The sequence below is a fragment of the Rhodamnia argentea genome, chromosome 5 (assembly GCF_020921035.1).
Source record: "Rhodamnia argentea isolate NSW1041297 chromosome 5, ASM2092103v1, whole genome shotgun sequence".
In the NCBI taxonomy this organism is placed as follows: Eukaryota; Viridiplantae; Streptophyta; class Magnoliopsida; order Myrtales; family Myrtaceae; genus Rhodamnia; species Rhodamnia argentea.
In genome coordinates, this window is record NC_063154.1 from 1,466,385 (window position 1) to 1,487,467 (window position 21,083).

The window sequence follows — 21,083 nt, forward strand, 5'->3', positions numbered from 1 at the left end:
AGAAAAAATTTATAAATAAAATAAATATAAACATGTTAAAAAAATACGAAATAAACTAAATATTATAAATATAAATAATTAAAACACTTAAAAAAATAAATTAAAGAAAAAACCTCGCTTGGCAGCAGGGGGTGGACCCAAACGGGCTGCTCGGCAGCCCAACTGCCGAGCGAAGTCCAAACTCGTAAATACTTTTTTTTAAAAAATGATTTCGTAAATATTTAAAAAAAATTAAATTGGAAAAAAACCCCAAATAGACAAAACCAGACACAACTCTCTCTCACTTGCTTGCCGTGGGCCCCAATCTTTCTCTCTCTACTTTCCTCTCTCGCGACAGCAGCGCCAAAAAGGAAACAAATTTGCTCTCGTTCATTCTCTGCGAGCGGGTCGCCGTTTCTGCGTGTCAACGATGTAATCATCTATATAAAACCCACTCTCTCTCTCTAATTCGCTCACCTTTTCAATCCTTGAATCGCAGTCGCACCAGGTTAAAGTTCGAAGCTTTCGCGCGTTAATCATCGGTGGAATTGACGTACGAGTGAGAGAGAATAGAGCGATTTGAGCAGAGACTGTTTGATTTGCAGGAGCAGGTTGGAACAGTCTTCGGAGGAAGATCTAATGTATTTGGTTGTGGACCACAACAATCAAGCACGAGACCGCGATGGACTTTGATTACAGAGGTGCGCTCTCTCTCTCTCTCTCTGCAAGATCCTTAATTTTTCTTCTCAGAACTTTGAGTGGCGATCGAACGGCATTGTTTTTTGTTCGGCGCGAGTTGACGTTCACGTGCCAACTGGGGAAGTTTAGCGGGATGGAGGAATGTGATTGATTTAAAGTCATTGCTGGCTTTGCTTGTAGTCATGATATCCAGTGTTGTGTTGGGGAACTGTTTTATTCATTAAAACCGAGCGCTTTGCTGGGAAACAAAGTTGGGATTGATGTGAATAATTCTGACGAGTTGATTTGATATCGAGGACAGGTCAATGCGATGTTTACTGGGCAACGTGCCTGATTTTCTTGGACTGGGTGATAATTTAAGTATTGTCGATAACCTCATTCTTGCTTATAGGCAGCGATGAAATTGCTTGGTTTGGTGCTGTCTTGTCTGGAATTGTGAAATTCATCAACACTTGAATCATCACCCGGTCCAAGAAAGAGCAGTGCAAGTGTTGCTTACAGTGACAAAAGTGCAGTGCCAATCAAGATGTGCTTGTTTTTGTTATATTAGACATCTTAGGGAGTCTGGTACCTAGTTTTCTGCGCTTTAGGAGGTTTCCTTCTATTCTTCCACTCAAGAATTCCTTTCTACACAGTAACATCATTTGACACAACTCTTTCGTAACTACAAACATATAGATCTGTTTTGTTGGTAAGTAAAAAAGGAACCATGTGCAATTTTCTGATTTATTTTGCCTTTTCATTTGGGTTTACAGAAGATGCTCAAAGGAATTTCGTGGCCTCGTCTGGACGTTTTTCTAGCAATGAATTCCTTTACAACCTTCAGGACAATGGCAACACACTCTCCAGTGTATCCAAGCTTAAGGATGGAATTAGTGGTCTGTTCGATGGGGATGTTGCAAAGAAAGTTTTGTCAATTAGCAGAAGTGAACATCCCAATGGACCTAATTATCCTCACTATTTTGGCTGGCGGTATCCCAACTCTCATCAGATGGTGCCGTACCAAATGAATTCTTTTGAGGGTCGCTTTTTCTCTTTCCATGAGGGGAATGGCTTTCATGGTGGTCCACCAGATATGCTTGCTCAAGGTTACTTCCCTGAGTACCAGTTCCAAGGCTTTCGGTATTTTGTGGTCATAGATTTCGAGGCAACCTGTGACAAGGAAAAGAATCCCCATCCTCAGGAGATTATTGAATTCCCGTCTGTTATAGTGAGTAGCATGACTGGTAAATTGGAAGCATGCTTCCAAACCTATGTTCGACCAACATGCAATCAGCATCTGAGTGATTTTTGCAAAGATTTGACTGGTATCCAGCAATCTCAGGTTTGTGTCAATCTAATTTCATTTTCCCGATTATTTTATGCCCATTCTTATCGTAGTACAATGTTAATGGTTTTAAAATGGTATAGATGAGGACATAGGTTATTCTTCCATTGCTGCAGACCAGATTTTGTCAATTCCATATTCCAATTTTTGTCCTCTTTCTTCCTTTTGTCTGGGAAAGCTGGATTTTCTGCTGTTCATTGTTCATATTTTCTACCATGTTAGCTCAGGTTATAGAGAAACTTAATTTATATTCTCGAGTGTGAAGATCTTATAACCCCGTGATTGCCTAGTGAAAAAGGAAAGACTGTTCTTCGAACTCTTCTGCAGCTTCCCATGATCAGTCTTATAGAGGGAGTAGGAAAGGTCATCTTTCTCTTATGCATTACTTGTGAAATTGGAGCAGAGGCAAAATGTCGGAGAGTTGTGAGGATTGATGTTAGTATTGACTAACTTTGCTTCTAAATACTGTCTTAGTGCGAGATAAGGATTCAGCTCTCAGTGCAGGCTCTTCTCATCTTGTTTTTGCGTTGACTCACCTTCTCCTTGGCATGGAAGAAATTTTTTCGATTCTGATTATGCGACAGTTTGTATGGCAAAAAAGTATTACCATGAGGGGTGTCATCTGTTTCCAGATACCCTGACCTTTTCGTTCTAATTTAGCAGGGAGGCTTCTGTTGGTTGATCTTGGAACCTGTCAAGACTGACTGTGTTTTAACTCTACCCAGTAGATATTAGTATGGTTCACCAGGAGTAGCTTCTTTTTTACGAGCTTTTAAATTTTCCTGTAGGAGAATCATTTGAAGTTTTTATTTTCAGTTGGCTGTGGATGTCTTTTTACGTACTTTCAACTCTAATAGCAATTAAGAGGAAGGTTACTATGCATGCCTTATATGGGGGAACATGTATCAGATTATGATGCGATGGACAAAGTGCTGCAATGATGGATGAAACTGTGTTGCCTTTCTCCATGTCTATTTGCACCAATATTCAAAGAGCTTGGAGTTAGTCTTGCTACTTAGTCAAGAAGAGCATTCACCACTTTGTCTTCTGTATGTCTCCGTCTTAATATATCGTAAGCATGTAGAATTTCTGCTGTTGCAAATAGGAAATAGGACGTAGAGTTCTCTATCTGCTATATTCTTGGTTGGTTAGTGCATGGATGTTCTGCAAATTGTACTTCTGAGAAGAGCATCTAATGGTAGGTATTTTCTGATGATTGGCACATAGTGTGTTGGAGCTTATACATTTTCATGAGGAAGATTGATCTATTCAGTATGAGCTGGTTATGGGGGATGCCGCCAGTTCTGGATTCTTGTGCAAGTTGATGGGTGTTGTCTGATGCCACATAGATTTTAGTTTATTTATTTGTCTCATGAAATGGATTGGTCTGTAAGGGAGCATTTTAGATCAAATTAATACTTGATAGTGGAGCTGAAAGTATCAAGAGTTGCCAGTGCATGTCTGGCTGTCATATCTTCTGCTATAAGATGTTGGAAAAAGTGTAAAGACAGGGTACGTAGGATGATGAAGGATTTTTTTTTTTTTGGGTCGAAAATGATGAAGGATTTCAAGCTACTCCGTCTATACTTAGATAATTAGATAAAGCTAAAATTTAATGGGCAGTGTAGAACCTTACATATAGTTTTGATGATTCATCAAATCCATGCCAAAGTGGCGAGTGAATTGTCTTTCGGTGCTTGCCATGCACATTTACCAAAACAGCCCATGTTTGCAGAGAGTTCCCTCATTCCAGTCATCCTTATGGATTATGGCTTCTTCTTTCTCATATCAATTTCCTGTTTATTATAATGGCCTCTAAATTCATTTTGTTTTCTTTCGTGAGTTTTCTTTCGTGATTCTAGGTAGATCGAGGTGTTACCCTGAGTGAGGCTCTTCTTAGTCATGACAAATGGCTTGAAAAGAAGGGAATAAAGAACACAAATTTTGCTGTTGTTACCTGGTCCAACTGGGATTGCCGTGTGATGTTGGAGTCTGAGTGTCGGTACAAGAAAATTCGAAAGCCTTCTTATTTCAACAGGTGAGGTGATGATATGTAGCTAGGTGTGCAGACTTAGATCCTTCGATGCTTGACTCTGACCTTTTCTTTCTCTTCCTTCCACTAGATGGATTAACCTAAAAGTCCCATTCCGTGAAGTTTTCGGAGGTCTAAGATGTAATCTTAGGGAAGCAGTTGAGGTGGCTGGCTTGACCTGGCACGGTCGTGCTCATTGTGGTTTAGATGATGCAAAAAACACAGCTAGCTTGCTCATTGTTCTTTTGCGCAGGGGAACCAGACTTTCCATCACCAACTCGCTGACATTGTATGACAATGACTGTACTCTGATATCGCAGCACTCGATGCCTCCCCATCAGCCACACACAAAGAAGAATCTGCGGGAACCTCAATCGCAGTATAATCCTTGTTGTTTCTGTGGAATCAAGAGCGGTGTAGGCTTTGTTCAGAACCCAAGTACAAAGCGCAGGAGCTTCTTCTTTTGGTGTGGCAATTGGGCTGCTGCGAGAGGTTGCGGATGCTGTTATTTTCAATGGGTCGCTACTTGACTGGATGTAACTTTCCTGATTGACATCTTCAGCTTTCTTAGGTGCTCCATATAACATTAGGTAGGAACTGCATTGGGAGCTTCCATTTAAATTAGTTGGATGACTTTATGATAGTTTCTTTTTTCTTTTAAAACTTGATTGAAAGAAAATCTAATTGAGTTCGTTGGCACACTGCAATTGTAAGACTGCCATCTGTAAAGCTGACATCTTGTTGACTTATGAAATCCATAAAGTTCTTCGAGCAGCTGATTTAATTATTTCGTCACTAGCATGATGGAGATTGGAAATATTTTGCTGCCGGTCCTCTTTGCTCTGTTACATTGCTTGGCAGATATCTAGAGCGACGTATGTAGGTGAGGGCTTAACTTCCTTTGTCTTGTGCAGTCTTTTTAAATCAAGATCTGCCACATACATCTTCACGTCGAATATGAAAGAATGCAAAGCTTTTTTAACAAGAGATTTTTACGCCCGGCAATATTACCTAGAGAACTCAAATCGCTGTCGTACCCTCAAAAGGCCCGATACGACACATCGCATGTGCACCATTAAACTAACTAATCTAAAACTTATAAGGGGTCCGTAAACTGTCCAAGTTAATTCTCTTTGGCAAACTGATCATTTTCTGACAGCAATTCTAGAAATGAACAAGTGATCTCCAGGTACTCGAAATTTAATGACAATTATCCTGCATAGCAGAGCTAGTAAATCTGCAGGCTCTTCAGCCTCGGGATCGTTCACTTCAATGTCCAGAAAACAATCCATTGCTCCTCAAAGATAGAATCAATTCAGTGCCAAAGTTAAATGATGAAACTGCACCATGTTCCTAATTGGCCCATCCAAGTTTTATATGCCATCTACTCTAAATCACGAAGCATCAAACACAATAGCTGTGATTTTTAACAAGAAAAAGTACCACGGGAAAATAGATTGATCTGTTATGAGTAAGAAAAGATAGGCTATAATTTTACCCTGTGAAGGTTATGAGATTTTATTAAACTAAACTACTAAAGTAACTTTCTAGCAGCAATCTCATGGACAGAAGTTGAGGAAAGGGCAGCTATTATACATATAACACACTGCACGCTTCCACTTCCTGATTAAGCTAGTTGAGGGGAACGAGAGAACTGGAATTTACATGCATGGGAATGGGACTAGGAATCATTTAGCTTTGAGATTCTGGTTTCTCAGATAACTTAGCAGTTGATGAAGACATACTGCTCCCATTCTGAAGGTAGAGGCTGTTAGCCACCATAGAGTCACTAACAAGGCCAGCATCAACGTCATCGAAATTAAGTGTGCCTCTCACTTTTCGGGTACTGCAATAGGGTGAAAAGTAGGCAAGTTAACCACCCAAACAAATATACCGGGGCTCACAATGGAATCGGAACCTACCCATTCAGGCGGCTGTTGATGGCAACAAGATCTTTGGAAGGGCTTTGATAGGCATGGGTGCTCTCTCCTACACAAGCATAATAGCTTTTCGAGCTATGAGAAATTGAAGCATCCATCTGCACACAATCAAGACAAAGCAGACCAATTAGAAGAAAAAAATACAACCGCAGTACCTGTCCATGTAAAAATGTTAAATCAAATCATGCATAACGATGTCAGCAATGTATATTACATAAGGAATTTCATGGTAAAATTTTTGAAAAAAACAGAAGAAGAGTTGTGGCAAAGAAGAAAAAGAAACTGCAAGAGAGAAGATGAGCACCTTAGATGATCTCAGTGGAGATACGTAGACATTGTGGGATGCAGATACTTTCTTAGGGGACATATCCGGGAGTGTTGGAAAAGGAGATATCTTAGGTGACCCGGGGCATTGAGCTGATTAGTAAGAGTTATAGCAACAGAGAATCAGACTAAGGCTTGTGTGAAGACTGATTTACAAGTAATATGTAAGTCAAAAGCATACCATCATTTTTATTGCCAACTTCAGAAGCCCAGTTTGTTCTATTATTTGCTCCAGCAGGCCCAAGTTCAACGAGCAGTGGCTTCACAGAAGGAATGAATATTTCATTGTAGAAAGTGATAATATCCACATGCTCATTCCCCGTTTTCTGTTGGCAAAATATTCAACACGTTAAGGCAATGTCTAGAAAACTGATGCCTAAGAGAGTAATATTTATTCAACATACCCCATTACGCCGGGCTGATGACCAATCAACAAACACACTGCGGAACACTTGGGGCTTGCACTGGGGTTGCTTCCTATAGTTGTGAATGATCTCCCTAAAGGTCAGGTTTGTTTGAGAGATCTTCAGGCCAAAAAGGGAAAGAGAAAAAAAGGGGCATGAATTAGTAACAAGGAAGAGAAAATTTAAATGCTCTGAATTGTCGCAGGAAACCAGACAAAATTCCTGAGTCCAAACCTTTGCAACACCGTAGAAACAGCAGAGTATTATTTGATCAATATGCCGATTAAAGAAGAGATTAGTTCGCTGACTGAGTATTTGCTGAAATAAGCAGTAAACGCTTTCCTTTATCTGCTGAGAGAGTTGTAGCCTTTCAAGCATGGCATTAATTCTGACAGCGGCGAGCTTAGTAATCTGGACAATCCCACAAGTATGGAAAAAAAATTAAAAACACAATAAATGACAGTAACTGTAAAAGCCAAACTAGGACATATCTTTATTATTGCAACACAACCAGACATGGAACTAACTAAAATTAATCTCTTGAGATGAGATCCCTCAGTATAGTCTTTGCGTTCAGAATTAGGATGATTGGAAAGACGTTGTCACGTTGCGTTGCTCTATTAATATCTCACATGGCATAAAAACTCTTAGTGAAGCCCCGATATGCCGTGTCGCTAGAAAATATAAATCCAAGCAGAGAAGGAAAAGGAAGGAAAGAGAAACAAGGGTGCAAGATCCATTATATTCACTTATAAACAAGTTTTCCTTTTCATGTAGAAGGATAGTTGCAATGACTTTTCAGATTCTCTAGGAGCCATTTGGAAAGCGGGTCCATTCTAGACGCTTTCCAGTACCTTGCTAAAGAATATGTTGATCCCGGTTTCCGCACAAGTTTCCCCTCCACCTCCTGGATGTGGTCGAGTTGGACTGCAATATAGTGAAACACAGAGAACTTTTAGAACAGAAAAGATGTAATGTAGAGCAAAACCAAGCTTTAATTATGTACAGCCCCGTGATTCTACATTGAGAGTACCTGGCAAACGCAGACTGAAGTGGAGGTGGTGGTAACTTTGACTTGATATTGCTTAAGGCTAAAAGTCGATCTTTTACTGGTGAAGTGAATGAGTTTCTTTCAACTAATACGCTCCGGTAGTCTGTACAAACTCTCTTGGGAGACCTGATATCCCCGTTCTGACCTGAACAACAACGTGTGATATTGAGTTGGGCGAATCATGAACATCATTGCATCTAAACATTCAAAGCGAAGCAAATACGAAGAATCCATATATTGTATTGGTGACAGTTGGTGGATTCTGATACACCCATAAAATCAGGAAAGTTCACACATTCAAACTGATGCTTAAAAGACAAGTGTAGAATTCATAAAGGTAAGGGAACCCTAAAAAGAAAGACTTACCAGGAGAAGTCTCATGCTTTTGCAGCGGTGACTGAGGCAACCCACTGGAAGAAAAGTTAATATGCATGGCAATGGCATCCAAAGATGGCATTGGTTCTGGTAACAAGCCTAGCCGATTTATCTCTGGAGAGAAAGCCGGTCTTGCCACTACCAAGGAATTGTACATTGAGGAACCTCTCTCCCACACCATGCTCTCTAGAAGTCGCTCTTCTAATGTATTTAGATGCCTTCTTAATTCTCTTGGAAGAGTTTCCTCATGTCTAATAAAACTCTCTATCACCTTACTAAGATCAAAAGCTGTAATACCAGTTCGCTCTAGCACTGCAGGAAACAACATCGTCACAGTCTTATGCGTTGCAAGAACCAACTCAGCGGAACATGCAAGCATACATCTATGAAACCTCTCATTTGTTAATAAAGAGGTCAAATTATTCGAATGTAAAACTTGTGCCTCTGCTCTACACATAGCTTCTAGAACCCGATAGTACAGCTTAAGGGCTTCCAGCCTTCGTTGCTCAGCCCACATATTGTCCATGAGATTAGCACTTTGCAGGCCTCCAGTTACAGTGCGCTCGCCGATAGCACTGTTTGGAAAGATAGCCTCCAAAATTATAAGGGCCCTACGTATCACGTCACTGCTCACATCCCTATCGCATGATGCTAGAAATCTCTGTAGGTCCATTGAAGGTTTTGATGGGAGTGGAGACACAAAAGTCCGAAGCCACTTGGCAGTTGTCATAGCAGTGCTCACCGGAGTAGCAGTGAGCCTCAAATTACCACCACCAATTATACCATTGACGTGAGATGCAGGAGAGCGGCTGGGAGAGAGTGGTCTTGTAATAGTCTTTGCAGGGGAGGCAAATGAGTCATATTTCCTCTACATGAAAATAGACAATATGGTTACACGATTGCTAGAAGTGTTAATCAACTAGATAGCATGAAAAGGCAAACCTTGGCACCAGGCAGATTAATGGCGCCCCCAGACAAGCTTCCTGATCCAAGCAAGCTGTCCTCGTCATTTATAAACACCCTCTCGTCCAATTCATTCTTGTTACGAGTTGCATCTTCATAATCTTTTTCTAAAGCACTTAAAACGGATGACAACGATGCTTCCTCCATGAGATCCTCAAAGTAGATCAGACCATCTGCATTTAAGAGGAAGAGAATCTCAACAACCAATGTACATGCGCTGTTACATTATTATGCGCATTTACACTGAGTTCAGCATTTATATACAAGACATCATTTGACCTGTGTCAATATTCTCCAGATTCTCCGCTTTGCACTCTGAAGCTGGGCGCGGAGTTCTCCCCAAAATTTTTGCTATCACGTTATTGGTTTTTTCCAGTGTTCTCTTGATCTCATCTTCTGAGGTGTCATAAATATGACAGAGTGATCCAATTAGGTCAACCCCCTTCTCACTTCTCTTAACTGAATGACAGTGAAATTGATCAATCAGGACAAAAGCCAGGTTCGAGTTAGCAGGGAAAAGAAGGACCAGCTGAAAGAAATATGAGGATAAACGTTCTCAAAGCCCGACTGTGGACGAGTTTTCAAGAATTGATAATCAAAAGAGCAAGATGATCACCTAATCGTGACGAGTCAGAAATACTGAAATTTCTGAAGCGGGTAGGAAGATGTATTATCAGAATAGCCTGTAAAAAAATCATTTGAAAACTGATCATTATATATTCATAGTACCAAAAATAAGTCTTAAAAACCAATACAACATGCCAAAAGTGCATATCCGTTCTTTTTGTCCTTTTAATAGCCATGTTTCAGAGGAGAAAACCGCACGTTTGACATGGTTATTGAGTGACTGCAAACACCTTAGGAAAATTGTTAAGTTCAACAAAGTAGTCCAGGAATGTAACTGACCAGTATAGAGACCAAACCATTTGTGCTAGAAACAAGGTCCTTAAATCGGCTAAAGGCATGTATTCGAAGCGCCAAAAACAGCAACCAACCAAAACGTTGGTACATAGTCACTGGGTTAGAAGTGCTTGAAACGGCGGACTTCGTATTATCATTTCCATCTTTTATAAGGAAGAATTCGCCATATACACGTTTGTAGTACCTTGCAAAACAAAGATGAAGAAAACACTTGTCTATAAAACATGTCCACAATAGAAAAGCAGATGCGTTGAAGCATCATTTAAGAAACACAATGCAACTGCCACTACATTAAGGCGTTTGCACGCTCGATACTTGTAACTTTTGATGGAACATGTACACTGGATAATCAAATGCTATAATCGATCTAAATAATAGAAGAGGACAGGAAGTGGCGCTGGGTTTACATCAGATGATACGCATTTGATTGATTGAAGTAAAAAGAAGAGAAGGGGATGGAGGGAAATTTCTTTTCCTTGCACCCCTACCTAGAATATCATTTGAATCCCACTTTATAAACAAAACATTACCCATGGTTTAGTCAATTTCCCTTCATTTCATTCTCGACAAACAAACAGCAAGGAAAGTTTAATATGCTCTCCTCGCTTTATTTCTTCACTAGTCTTTAGTAACATGAGAGATACTCCTTTTTCCAATCACTAGTGACGTAAAAGGTACTCACTTGCTCAAAATGCATAAATGCACAAAGTTTGTCTGCATCTCTCTGGCCTGATAGACAAAAGAATCAAAAATTGAAGCTTAGTCCGTCAAGGAGGCTAGGGGAAAATCGACACAAGAAAAAAAAATCGTCTGTCCAGGGCTCTAACTCTTAAAAAAGCCTTTCCATACAAGCATGCCATAAATGATAATCATTACCTCTAGCCTGCTCTCCCAGTTAGCACCGTATATGCCACTTACGATTGGCCCAGCCTTGATAACAAATTGCGGAAGCTCTTTGAAAAAATCGATGATGCTGGTAAACCCACAGATAATTAGGAGAGGCAAAAAGTACACCACCCAAGAAAATGACATAACAAACTCTTTGGACCAGCCAAAATAAATGGTCCAGGTATAACATACTTAAGTTCCGTAACTCTCAATATCTGGCCCAAAGTGAACTCGTTCTCGTCAGATCCTTTTTGCTCATCCTCTGCTTTTCTCTCACTTAACCTTCTAACAGTGTACAATACAAAAGCGAACCAATAACGTTCTGCTTCTTCCACCTGATAACGAGATCACAGATCACCACAAGCTGGGACTTTGGACAATGAAAAGAAACTCAAGTTATCTGGGAAACGGTGATGCATACCGTTCCACTACCAATAATGGACGCATTCGTCAGCAGCAAATGTTTGGTTTTTTTCAGCAGCTTCAAAGATTCTGCGCAATTTCTCTCATCCGAACCCAATTTACTCTGCTACAAAATCACAGTTAGCCCACAGAGCAATTCCGACGACACCTACAATTTTAATCGCAGCGAAAGAAAGCCAGATAAAGGACTAGGGTTCCGTCGCACGAGGACCTTGCAAAATTCCAAAAAGCGCATTTCGGCGGAATCGGTTTGAGCGCCATCGTTGCAGGGAGTGACGGGAGCTGGAATATCAGGCTTCGTCTCCTCCATAGTGTTTGAGGCGACTGGACTCATCCAAACCCTAGGAGATTGCACGGGCCGGCGTTACCTTTGCAAATCAAACTCGAAAACTACAATCTCAATAGAACAAAATCCACACACGCACGCACGCACTCACTAGAAAAAGGGAGATCTGTCTGCGGATCTGACCAGCCAAAAACCCTAATCGAGCCGAGCTGCCACTGCCAGCCGAATCAATCCACCAAATGCGAAGCAAATAGAAGATTTCACGAAGAAGCTCAATCGTCTTATCTGCGTTTCCCTCACTCCGAAACGAGTAATCTCCTCTCCTTTTTTTCCTTTTTCAGCTGACTCCCTTTAGCGGAAACTTAAAGGAAAAAAGAAGAAAAAAACCCCTCTTTTGCGTCCTTATGCGCGGGAAAAAAGAAACAGCAGGCAATGCATGCATGCATGGCCATACATGGGTGTCATGCCCACATACATGGGCCAGCCAATGGGGCGGGGACGCGTCGTCACGGTTAGGTTGTTTTACCGCCAAAATCCTCGGCGTTACTGGATTCGCTTCGGAGGGGGAATCTGCCGTTACGGTAGCTAGACGGCGTCGCCCCATCCGTGACGGCGGGCTGTCAAAGAGGGTCCTCGCCTGGATGTGGGGCCCGGAATAGCGGGGTTATCCGGGCCGTGGGCGTGTGGCCCGTTTTAGGCTTTTAGCTAGGTTTCCGCCTCTTCTAAACTCGCTTCAGGATTTGACCAAATAAAAAAAAATAACTCGCTCGAGAGCAGAAAAATATTTGCAAGAGTTATTTTGAATTAATTTATCCAAATCAATGTGGTAAAAATATCTCGCGTGAGAATAAAATATTGAGCAAGAAATGTACCATTTTAACTTTCGTAGTTACCACAATTCTATGTAAATCATGATTCGGATAGAAGAGAGAGGGAGTATGTCGTTAGGACTTCAGAGTGGTCTTTTAGGCTAGATCCGGACCTGGCCCGTTTAGTCCCAAGCTCTTGGTTTTATTATCAGAGTGGACACAATAGCCTGGATCTAGCCCAAAACCTTACCGCTCGGTTCGGCGCATGAATAATCACACTCCTCGATAGAAAGTTGGTTGATTAGGATATATAATTTGTATTCCTCCAAGGGCGGAATGCAATAGGGTCTTCAAGCCTCCCGCTTAATTCTCAAAATTCATGGACAGTTTGGTAGGATTCTTCACATAACTATGTGGTATGACTAGGACATTGGGCTATCGAGAGATCTAAAATCTTGTGTCCAAGTTACTCGCAGCATGGTAAGATTCGGGATATCGCACGAGGAACCTCCTTCTGATCGGGGTTAATCGGTTCCAGTCCCAAGCGTTTCAAATATTGGACGAGTCACATTATTTTTTTTTTTTGGTGATCCGTCGTTAAACTTTTCTCGTTAATGACATATTCACCGGACCACCGCTCATTGATTGCATCGTCTTGTCGCTAAACCTAGAAGTCATACTAATCATCATAAGCATCTTAGATTTAGGTTTACATTTAGAATTTTTTTAACAAAATTATATTATTCGATCCGGTCTCCCTTGGAACCGAGGACCGATGGACCGTAACAAGTTCAAATTTTATAAAACCAGGAACCGAGACCAAACAAGCAAGTCAAGTCCCATTTGATCCGGGCGGTTCTCGATTTGGTCAGTCCATAATGCTCAGTCCCACTTCTGGTCCTAAGGCGCAAAAGCCAAAGCTCAATGTTTGGAGTGTGATATTGCCAATGATGGTCATACAAACACCTCGAGTTTGATTGGTCAGCAATAGGGTGGTTGTGTTTCGAGTAAATTCCACAGTTCTTTTGACTATGCAATGTACTCTGGGAAGCTTGGTAGGGGTGCAATTATGGCGACCCAAGTATAATTCCCAACCAAGAGCGCAAGTAGACAAGACAAGAGCGAGGCCTTGACCTAACATCACTTTGAATCGTATTAGTGGACTCCTGTCCAGAATCGGATTCAAACGAGTAAAAAGTTTTTGGCAGTACAAGCTACCTTTTACAATTCTGAACAAGAATCTGTTAAGATGCTCAATGAAGTACGAGTACCCACAATTGGTTGAAACCCTTTGACACAGTGCTGCTCCATATCAGGTACAATTTCCTGTTGACAAATAACACACAGATTCATTCCAAGAGTTTTGCTATCTGGTAGGATAGGAATCCACTCCAATCAGGGTTTTGCAGTAAGAAATTTAGTGGCGAGGGACCTCGCAACCGGCGAGCAGCATATGCATTTAGAGCTCATTACATAGCATTCTAATGTAATATTAGCAAACCAATCAACAAAGTGTTCTAAGAAAATTACCAAAGCAAACCGATCTCTCAGGTCCTCAAGAAGCAAATCCAATGTAGCAGCATCTTTTTTAAGTCTAAGAGATGATTAGACCGGTAGATCTTTGCTATATCAACAATCGGAGACCTCAATGCGAACTTAACACCAAAGTGGCATGATGCCTGCGGAAAATATCAAGAGCATAGGCCAGAGAGTCTGGTAGGAGCACTCTATATCATCATCATATATTGGTGCAAAATAACTGCTCCAATAAGCCTAAACATAAGAATGAAAATCCATAATCCTAACTGTTGGCAGGAGGGAAAAAGACATCCGTAACTACTACATTGAATACGCTTATAGAAGCTCAAGCTTTTGACCACATCCCATCAAGCTAAAACCCATATCTCTAGTGACATGATTTGAGGGGTCTCTGCCTGTGTCATGAGTAATTGATCTGGAATTTTTCTCCCAAAGTTCCTCAACTTTTCTGCAACAGGAAAGAGTACTAAGAATTAACCAATGAGATAACAGGGAAATAGAAGGCATTCAAGTGTCAGGTATGTTAGACCAAGGCGATCTCACCTGCATGGGAAGATAGAGTTTAAATTCCGGTGGAAGTTCCTCTTCAGAGTAAAGGCGGTCCGAGAAATAGATTCTTCTTATACGGCAGTTTGCATGTACCTGCACTCTCAATGTCTCAACATAGTTGGTTCCGTATGCTCTTCTGGTGAGATCAGCAAGATTCAACTGGATCTGATTCCATCCTTCATCCATCTTCAATGGCATGGTACAAATATATGGCTTTACTCGAGTCACAGCCTGCAATTCAAGAACAAAAGGTCACATGCAGCGCCGATCCTCTAGCGCACATAACTGATACAAAACTCAATGGAGGAGAGCAGGTTATTGCATACAATGCCAATTCTTCAAGTGCATATAACTATCAGCTCAATGCAGGAAAGAGGGTTACTGAATGACGAGCAACAAATTATCAGGTAGGGTTTTAATTAATGAGTACATACTGCGAGTATCAATGACTGCATCTGAAAGATAAGTACATCAACATCAATAGAAGGATACAATCAGAAACCAAAGGTACAGTGCACCTAGAATACCATCAAGGTGAAAAAAAATCTGCATCTATTTTAATACATGACTAGCGTCAGGTTTCTTCACAATTTCCAATTAGCGTGGGGACAATGGGCTTCAGGCCACAACAGCTCAGTCAGCCACTTCTTGTTCAGCTGATTCAGTAGATAAATGAATATCAAATCAACTTCCCCGATCTCAACTGATAATATATCGACAAAATCCCTCAGTTTCAGAAATCAAAAGGCATCAAGCCAACCATGGGTTCTAGAGCTCATATGATACACGATCCTGAACAGGAGGCTCAAAACTACTGACAACTTAGAGATCCCTCACCACATGTGCATAACAACACAACCTAAGGTTTTAGGATACATGATTATGTTTTTGCAAGACCCTTTTCCTCGAGTATTGTGATTAGAACTATTGTGGAACCAATTCAAACAGCAGAACCATTAATTTTTAGATTCCAGATATGGCATCTCTCTCAAAACCAAAGGACTGCTATGACCCTATCGCCTGATGTGCCTAACTATTCCACTTATAGGGCCACTAAAATCAATCAACAACTTGTGCAAACCAAAGTATCAGCATAGCAATATGGGCAAACTTACACACTTGAAAATTAGAAGCACGGAAGCGCCGCCTGACGTTCTTGTCGTCCAGCACTTGAATCTCAAAGGTAAAGTACTTCTTCAGATTCTTCACAATCACCACCAAGAATGGCAGTTTAATACCAAGTGTTGCAGCTGGATCTGGAGGGCATGTGATGTACGCGGATTGAATATTCGAGCCGACAATCTCAAGGACATTTGACTGAATGTCTTCATCTTGTAGTCGTTTTACATGACCATTAACAACTGCAAAAATTGGCATAATAGAATCATCCATGATCTACCCAAGAAAGGACATGCCAAGACACAAACTGAACATACAAGCAGCATCAGAACACTATCCGCTTAGCAAAGCAGAAACCACTTTACCTTCTTTGTCCCAAATCTGTAAGGGCTTGCTCCTGCAGAAACCAAAGATTGGGAACAGCTTAAGTACAGGAGCAAGAAAAAATGCAACGAAAGACTGAGAAATCAAGACGCCAAAGCCGAAAAAAAGTACCCGAGGCTGTATAATATGGATAAGAACCCGGATTGGAAAGTGTTCTTGAACATTTCGCGGTGAGAATTGCAAGAACCTGTCAACACATTGGACAAACACGACACAATCAGAATCCGAAAGACAAGTTCCCGAGGTTAGGGCAAGAAATTCAAGCTGGCGTCGTCTTCTGATCTCAACGACGCATGAAGCGAAGAATCGACGGACTTCTCACGAGAAAACTGTTTCGTCAAAGAAAATTGCAAGCTTTGTCGTGGGATTTGCCAGTACAGATCGCTATCAAATCGGAATATCCAGTTGAACGGTAGCTGATTTGGGCGAGATTGCCTCGCTACGAGCACCGACTACGGAACCGGAACACAAAAGCTTAATCGCAGTTGAGCTTCGTATACCACACGTACCTGTTTCTTCTTCCTCTGCCCAGAAATCTCACGAACTCGCAGGCGGAAGTAACCTGTGAAGCTCGCGAGCTCTATTGGGCTAGGTTCAATGGAAGTTCAGCCCAAATTGACTGGAAAAATGCTCGTGTGGACCTGTCCAATGGAGGAATTCTCAGGCCCAGAAATCAGCACGGCCCAAGACTCTTCTTCTTCTTCTTCCTCTGCACTTGGTTTTTCCATCTGTTCCGACCTCCTTCAGGAATTCTATATGAATACTCCGCCCTCAACAGCACAGTGACCTTCATTCCGTGCGTCAACCAAACTACTATATACTTCATGCAATGACCACATCACTTTCTACTTCTCCGTTCAGACTCAACCATCAATCTGAGCTCGGGCGCGTTTGTTGGAGGCTCTTCTCGTCGGCGCCGCCAATTGCTCCTCAAAACGACATAGAACCTCAATTGAGATCACTCTGCGAGAGTCCCAATGCCCGATTTGCGGAGGCCGCCTCGCTCCTCCACCACGCAATCGATTCAGGTTCGCCTCCTTCCAGCTCGACCTGCAGCTACCTCGTCGATGCCCTGGTAAAGTCCAAGAACTACGATTTAGTGTTGGCGGTGTACGCGAAGATGGCGAATTTTAATATTTCTCCATATTTTAAGACGCTGAGAGGTGTGGTAGAGTCTTTTGTAGATGCAGGTAGGTTGGGGCTTGCGTGCGGGGTGGTGGGGTTGGTTCTGAAGCGTGGGTATAACATGAATGTGTTTGTTATGAATGTTATATTGAATGGACTGTGTAAAAAAGGCGAGGTCCAGGACGCAGTGGAGTTGTTTCGCAGAATGGAAAGGAATGGTGTGAAGCTGGATGCTTACAGTTATAATACACTTGTGAATGGACTGTGCAAGGCCAAGAAAGTTGAAGAAGCTCGGTTTTTGTTGGTTGAGATGAAGAGGTTGAACTGTTGCCCGAATGCGGTGACGTACGCCACTCTGATGGATGGTCTTTGCAAGGAAGGTAGACCGGAAGAGGCATTGAAGATAATGGTGGATATGAGGGAGAATGGCCTGGATGCAGATGTTTTTGTATATGGAGCTCTTATGAATGGATTCATTCAAGTGGGGAAGTTTGATCGAGGAAGTGAACTTTTCTACGAGATGTTGGAAAAAGGGATTTCTCCAAATGTCGTCACTTTCGGTTGTTTAGTGCACGGTCTTTCTAAGATGGGTAAGTGGGAAGAAGCCATAAATGTATTAGATGCTATGGCAGAACGTGGGAATTTTCCTGATGTTTTTGTTTATACCAGTTTGATTGATGGCCTTTTCAAAGAAGGGAAAGTGAAAAAGGCTTTGGAGATGTTTGATTTAATGGTGAAAAAAGGTCAACAACCTAGTTCCGTTACATATAATGTCGTAATTTATGGAATGTGCAAGGAAGGTCTGATTAGAGAGGCTTTTGAAGTTTTTGAAACTATGAGAATGAAAGGTGAAAAGCCCGATGTGCATACCTATAATTCGCTGCTGATGGGACTTTGCAATAAGGGCAGGGTTGATGAGGCATTGCATCTTTTCAATCTTATGGTGAAAGACAAGGACTATGCCAAGCCGGATATCATGACATTCAACATGTTAATGCACGGACTTTGCAAAGAAAGACGTGTAGCTGAGGCCGAGAACATTTATAAGAAGATGGTTGCAAGGGGGGGTTTTGGTAATATAATTACTCTTAACACTTTGCTCGGTGGGTATCTAAGTAAAGGAAATATAAAGCAGGCTATGGAAGTCTGGAAAAGAATCATTGAGTTGGGACTTGTGCCAAATCCAAGCACTTATAGCATCATGATAAATGCATTTTGCAAAGGAGGCATGGTGAGCATGGCAAAGGGGCTATTCAACAAAATGAGAGCTGGCAAGCCTGGTCCTACCTTGTCTGACTGTAATACCTTGCTGGGTCTTCTGTGCAAAGAGGATCAGTTGGAGCAAGCGAGGGCTTTATTTAAAGAAATAATAGAAAATGGTGAACCAGATCTGGTCACATTCAATACTATGATCAATGGAACCTTCAAAGCAAGAGACTTTCAAGCTGCCAAAGATTTACTCAAAGAAATGCTTAACCTGGGCTTGGCTCCTGATATCTTCACCTTTTCTACGCTGATAAACAGGTTGTCAAAAGCTGGACTGTTGGATGAAGCGAAAGATATCTATGATAGGATGATCTCTGTAGGCTATGCACCTGATTGTGTTGTGTATGATTCCTTGTTGAAAGGCTTTAGTTCAAATGGTGACGCCAAAGGAGTCATAAGTTTGCTGCATCAGATGTCTGATCGGGATGTTGTTCTTGACAAAAAAATTATAGCTACCATTGTTTCTTGCCTATGTCAGAATTCCGGTGATCTTGACATCCTTGATCTACCAGATTTTTCCGAATCAAAATCAAGTGCGGGCATGACATGCACAGAACTTTTGTCCAAATTTGGCAAGTCTCACCCTGATCTTCAAATAAGCATTGTATAACTCTTTGGCTCACTCATTCTGTAAGTCGCTCCCATATTCTCTCCTACGTAATTTTTTTTTTAAAGGTTCTTATAAGCTTTTTTATGCATTATAGTAATTAAGAGGAATGCCTCTTTCGTCTCTCACCTCTTTTGTAAGGATAAAGAATTTCTTAATCTGAATTTGAAGACACTCATCAAATTAACTGAAATTTTATTGGAGATCAATGATTTGAATTTAGTTCCGCATCATGTTTGTCAGTTATCAAAATCCATTACATCTCCTGCATGTCTGTCATAAGCTTTTTTCAATACAATGCAAAGTCTTTTTATTTTCTTTTCTACCAGAGCAGTTTTATTTTTTCAATAGTTGAGAAAGAAAAGGCAATGGCACATGGCCTGCATGTCTGCCATTGTGGGCACACGAGCACCTTCCATACATCTCTATGAGCTGATAACATGTTTTATACTTGGCCAGGAGAATCTTTGTTGTTCATGAAGAGGAAGCCTAAAGCACATATGGGTTGATCAATCTTGATATGATGGAGTTCATGAAGAGGAGGCCTAAAGCACATATGGGTTGATCAATATTGATATGATGGAGCAGGTTTGAAAAAGGTTCTCAGGTGAGGTTCTGGTTGGGATATTTAGATCAAGGTCATGTGGGTTTTTAGGACATTCTTCACTCTCCCATGATCATAGGAATTGGTGCTATAGAAAAATATATAAATAACTATAGTAAAGAAAATGAATTGTTGCTTGCCTTTTCGTTCATTCACCTTTGCCACAAGTTAATAGGAGTTAATGCCATCAGTTAGTGTGAAGAACATATCTACTATGGTTGGCCCAGGCTGGTGTCTCTTTTTCACCTCATTGAATCATTGTTATGTCGAAATATTGTCTGCTTTTAAAAGATAAAATAGATTCCCACTGACAATTATGGAATTCTTATTCCAAGAGAGTTTAGTAAGATTGTGCACATTCATATTGCATTGTGAGGATCTTAATGACATGTGTTGTATGCTTCTGGCTTTCTTCTAACTATTGGTGGGCAATTTCTTCTGCAGAACTGTTTTGAGAATAGCTTTCATCTTGCTGCATCCGCTGCTAAATTCTTCTGGAAAGGGATTCTAATTGGCCATAGTATCCCTGCATATTGAAGAGGTCCCAGTCTTTGGTCGTATTCTCAGTGGGGGCTGTACGGGACAGTTGAAACGCTTGTCCGGATTTCTTGGATAAGTGTCAGATTGTATAGTCATGAATCCCATACACACTTCAAGATTGGTCCTTTAGATTGTTCTTGATAAATGTCTTAATGTTAGTACACCCTCCAGAAAGTCCCAACTGGGATGGACTTCATCCTCATTTATGTACATGCCTATGTGCCAACGCACTAATTCATCGACTTAAGCTGGACGGGGCAGCATGCTAGCTTTAGGGTTCTGGAAATCTGCGCCTTTCAGTTCTTTTAGCAGAACTTGAACAAGAGCATTGTGACAGGTATGTTGTGATTTTAGAATGTTGATAATAGGAAGTTGTGCTTTGTTATGTGTTTTTATGGGATGTTACCTGTTGGATGTTTGGATAGTCCTATATCCCATAGATGTGCGGCAACAACAAACGTCCAAGTGTAGGTGCTGTGCTTTGATATCTTCTGTATACTCTCAAATTGACCTTGTTGAGATGGTTGGAGACTTAATTGATGCAGCTGGTAAAGCTGAAATCATTTGGACATTGATTGGTGCACAAGCAGGTCCCAGAATGAAAAGATTTAGGAGGATCCGGCTGCGCTTCTGCTTCATCTTCCGTGTTTCATGGATAGAGTCACAGGCTTATTGTATAGAACGAAACTCCCGGATATCTTTGCGCTTCTCGTCGAGAATGTTGGGCCCACCAGAGAGTAGAGCTAGGCTGACACACCTCCTCATGTATGAATTTGTCTCTCTTGAACGGTCATCACTCATAATTGCTTTATGCTTCTTTCTTTGATGTAATATACCCAGAAGTACTCTTTTAAGATTCATTGCACTGGATGTTCACCTACCTATGCCAATCTCTCTCTTTCTCCTCATTGCGGATGCTTGTGCATCTG

The 21,083-nt window shown here is 41.3% G+C and overlaps 4 protein-coding genes across 13 annotated transcripts; 2 read left to right on the plus strand and 2 right to left on the minus strand.

The window, feature by feature from the left end:
* The first annotated feature begins 348 nt into the window (after positions 1-348).
* LOC115743770 (3'-5' exoribonuclease 1-like) lies at positions 349-4,770 on the plus strand. 2 transcript variants are annotated; one of them, XM_048279180.1, is made up of 4 exons: positions 349-680; positions 1,434-2,002; positions 3,868-4,043; positions 4,129-4,770. In XM_048279180.1, exons 1-4 carry the CDS (start codon positions 662-664, stop codon positions 4,565-4,567), a joined length of 1,203 nt encoding a protein of 400 aa, XP_048135137.1. In that variant the 5' UTR covers positions 349-661; the 3' UTR covers positions 4,568-4,770. The 2 variants fall into 2 exon arrangements, with proteins under 2 accessions (XP_048135137.1, XP_048135138.1); XM_048279181.1 differs by having other exon boundaries at positions 1,437-2,002.
* Positions 4,771-5,342: 572 nt separating this feature from the next.
* LOC115743775 (retinoblastoma-related protein) lies at positions 5,343-11,992 on the minus strand. 3 transcript variants are annotated; one of them, XM_048279080.1, is made up of 19 exons: positions 11,764-11,992; positions 11,538-11,650; positions 11,325-11,429; positions 11,096-11,238; positions 10,892-10,988; positions 10,698-10,744; positions 10,001-10,199; positions 9,711-9,777; positions 9,374-9,553; positions 9,074-9,267; positions 8,123-8,999; positions 7,739-7,901; positions 7,560-7,632; positions 6,940-7,116; positions 6,706-6,825; positions 6,483-6,627; positions 6,282-6,394; positions 5,960-6,156; positions 5,343-5,883 (listed from the first exon to the last, which is right to left on the minus strand). In XM_048279080.1, exons 2-19 carry the CDS (start codon positions 11,634-11,636, stop codon positions 5,730-5,732), a joined length of 3,150 nt encoding a protein of 1,049 aa, XP_048135037.1. In that variant the 5' UTR covers positions 11,637-11,650; positions 11,764-11,992; the 3' UTR covers positions 5,343-5,729. The 3 variants fall into 3 exon arrangements, with proteins under 3 accessions (XP_048135037.1, XP_030534586.1, XP_048135036.1); XM_030678726.2 differs by having other exon boundaries at positions 5,960-6,075; positions 11,538-11,667; XM_048279079.1 differs by having other exon boundaries at positions 11,538-11,667.
* Positions 11,993-14,045: 2,053 nt separating this feature from the next.
* On the minus strand, positions 14,046-16,566 carry LOC115743780 (cilia- and flagella-associated protein 20). Of its 4 annotated transcripts, none has more exons than XM_048278499.1 (6): positions 16,522-16,566; positions 16,124-16,199; positions 15,994-16,025; positions 15,629-15,870; positions 14,504-14,740; positions 14,046-14,411 (listed from the first exon to the last, which is right to left on the minus strand). In XM_048278499.1, exons 2-6 carry the CDS (start codon positions 16,174-16,176, stop codon positions 14,400-14,402), a joined length of 576 nt encoding a protein of 191 aa, XP_048134456.1. In that variant the 5' UTR covers positions 16,177-16,199; positions 16,522-16,566; the 3' UTR covers positions 14,046-14,399. The 4 variants fall into 4 exon arrangements, with proteins under 4 accessions (XP_048134456.1, XP_048134455.1, XP_048134454.1 ...); XM_048278498.1 differs by having other exon boundaries at positions 16,335-16,550; XM_048278497.1 differs by having other exon boundaries at positions 16,328-16,550.
* Positions 16,567-16,704: 138 nt separating this feature from the next.
* Positions 16,705-21,038, plus strand: LOC115743776 (pentatricopeptide repeat-containing protein At4g28010-like). Of its 4 annotated transcripts, XR_007198302.1 has the most exons (5): positions 16,706-19,060; positions 19,470-19,483; positions 19,540-19,617; positions 20,059-20,491; positions 20,580-21,038. XR_007198302.1 is itself a non-coding variant. In XM_048278496.1 (2 exons), the coding sequence occupies exon 1, from the start codon at positions 16,842-16,844 to the stop codon at positions 19,011-19,013; it is 2,172 nt and encodes a 723-aa protein (XP_048134453.1). In that variant the 5' UTR covers positions 16,705-16,841; the 3' UTR covers positions 19,014-19,033; positions 19,470-19,539. The 4 variants fall into 4 exon arrangements, 1 of the variants encoding a protein (XP_048134453.1); XR_007198301.1 differs by having other exon boundaries at positions 16,705-19,060; positions 19,470-19,497; positions 19,554-19,617; positions 20,059-21,038; XR_007198300.1 differs by having other exon boundaries at positions 20,059-21,038.
* The last annotated feature ends 45 nt before the right edge of the window (positions 21,039-21,083 follow it).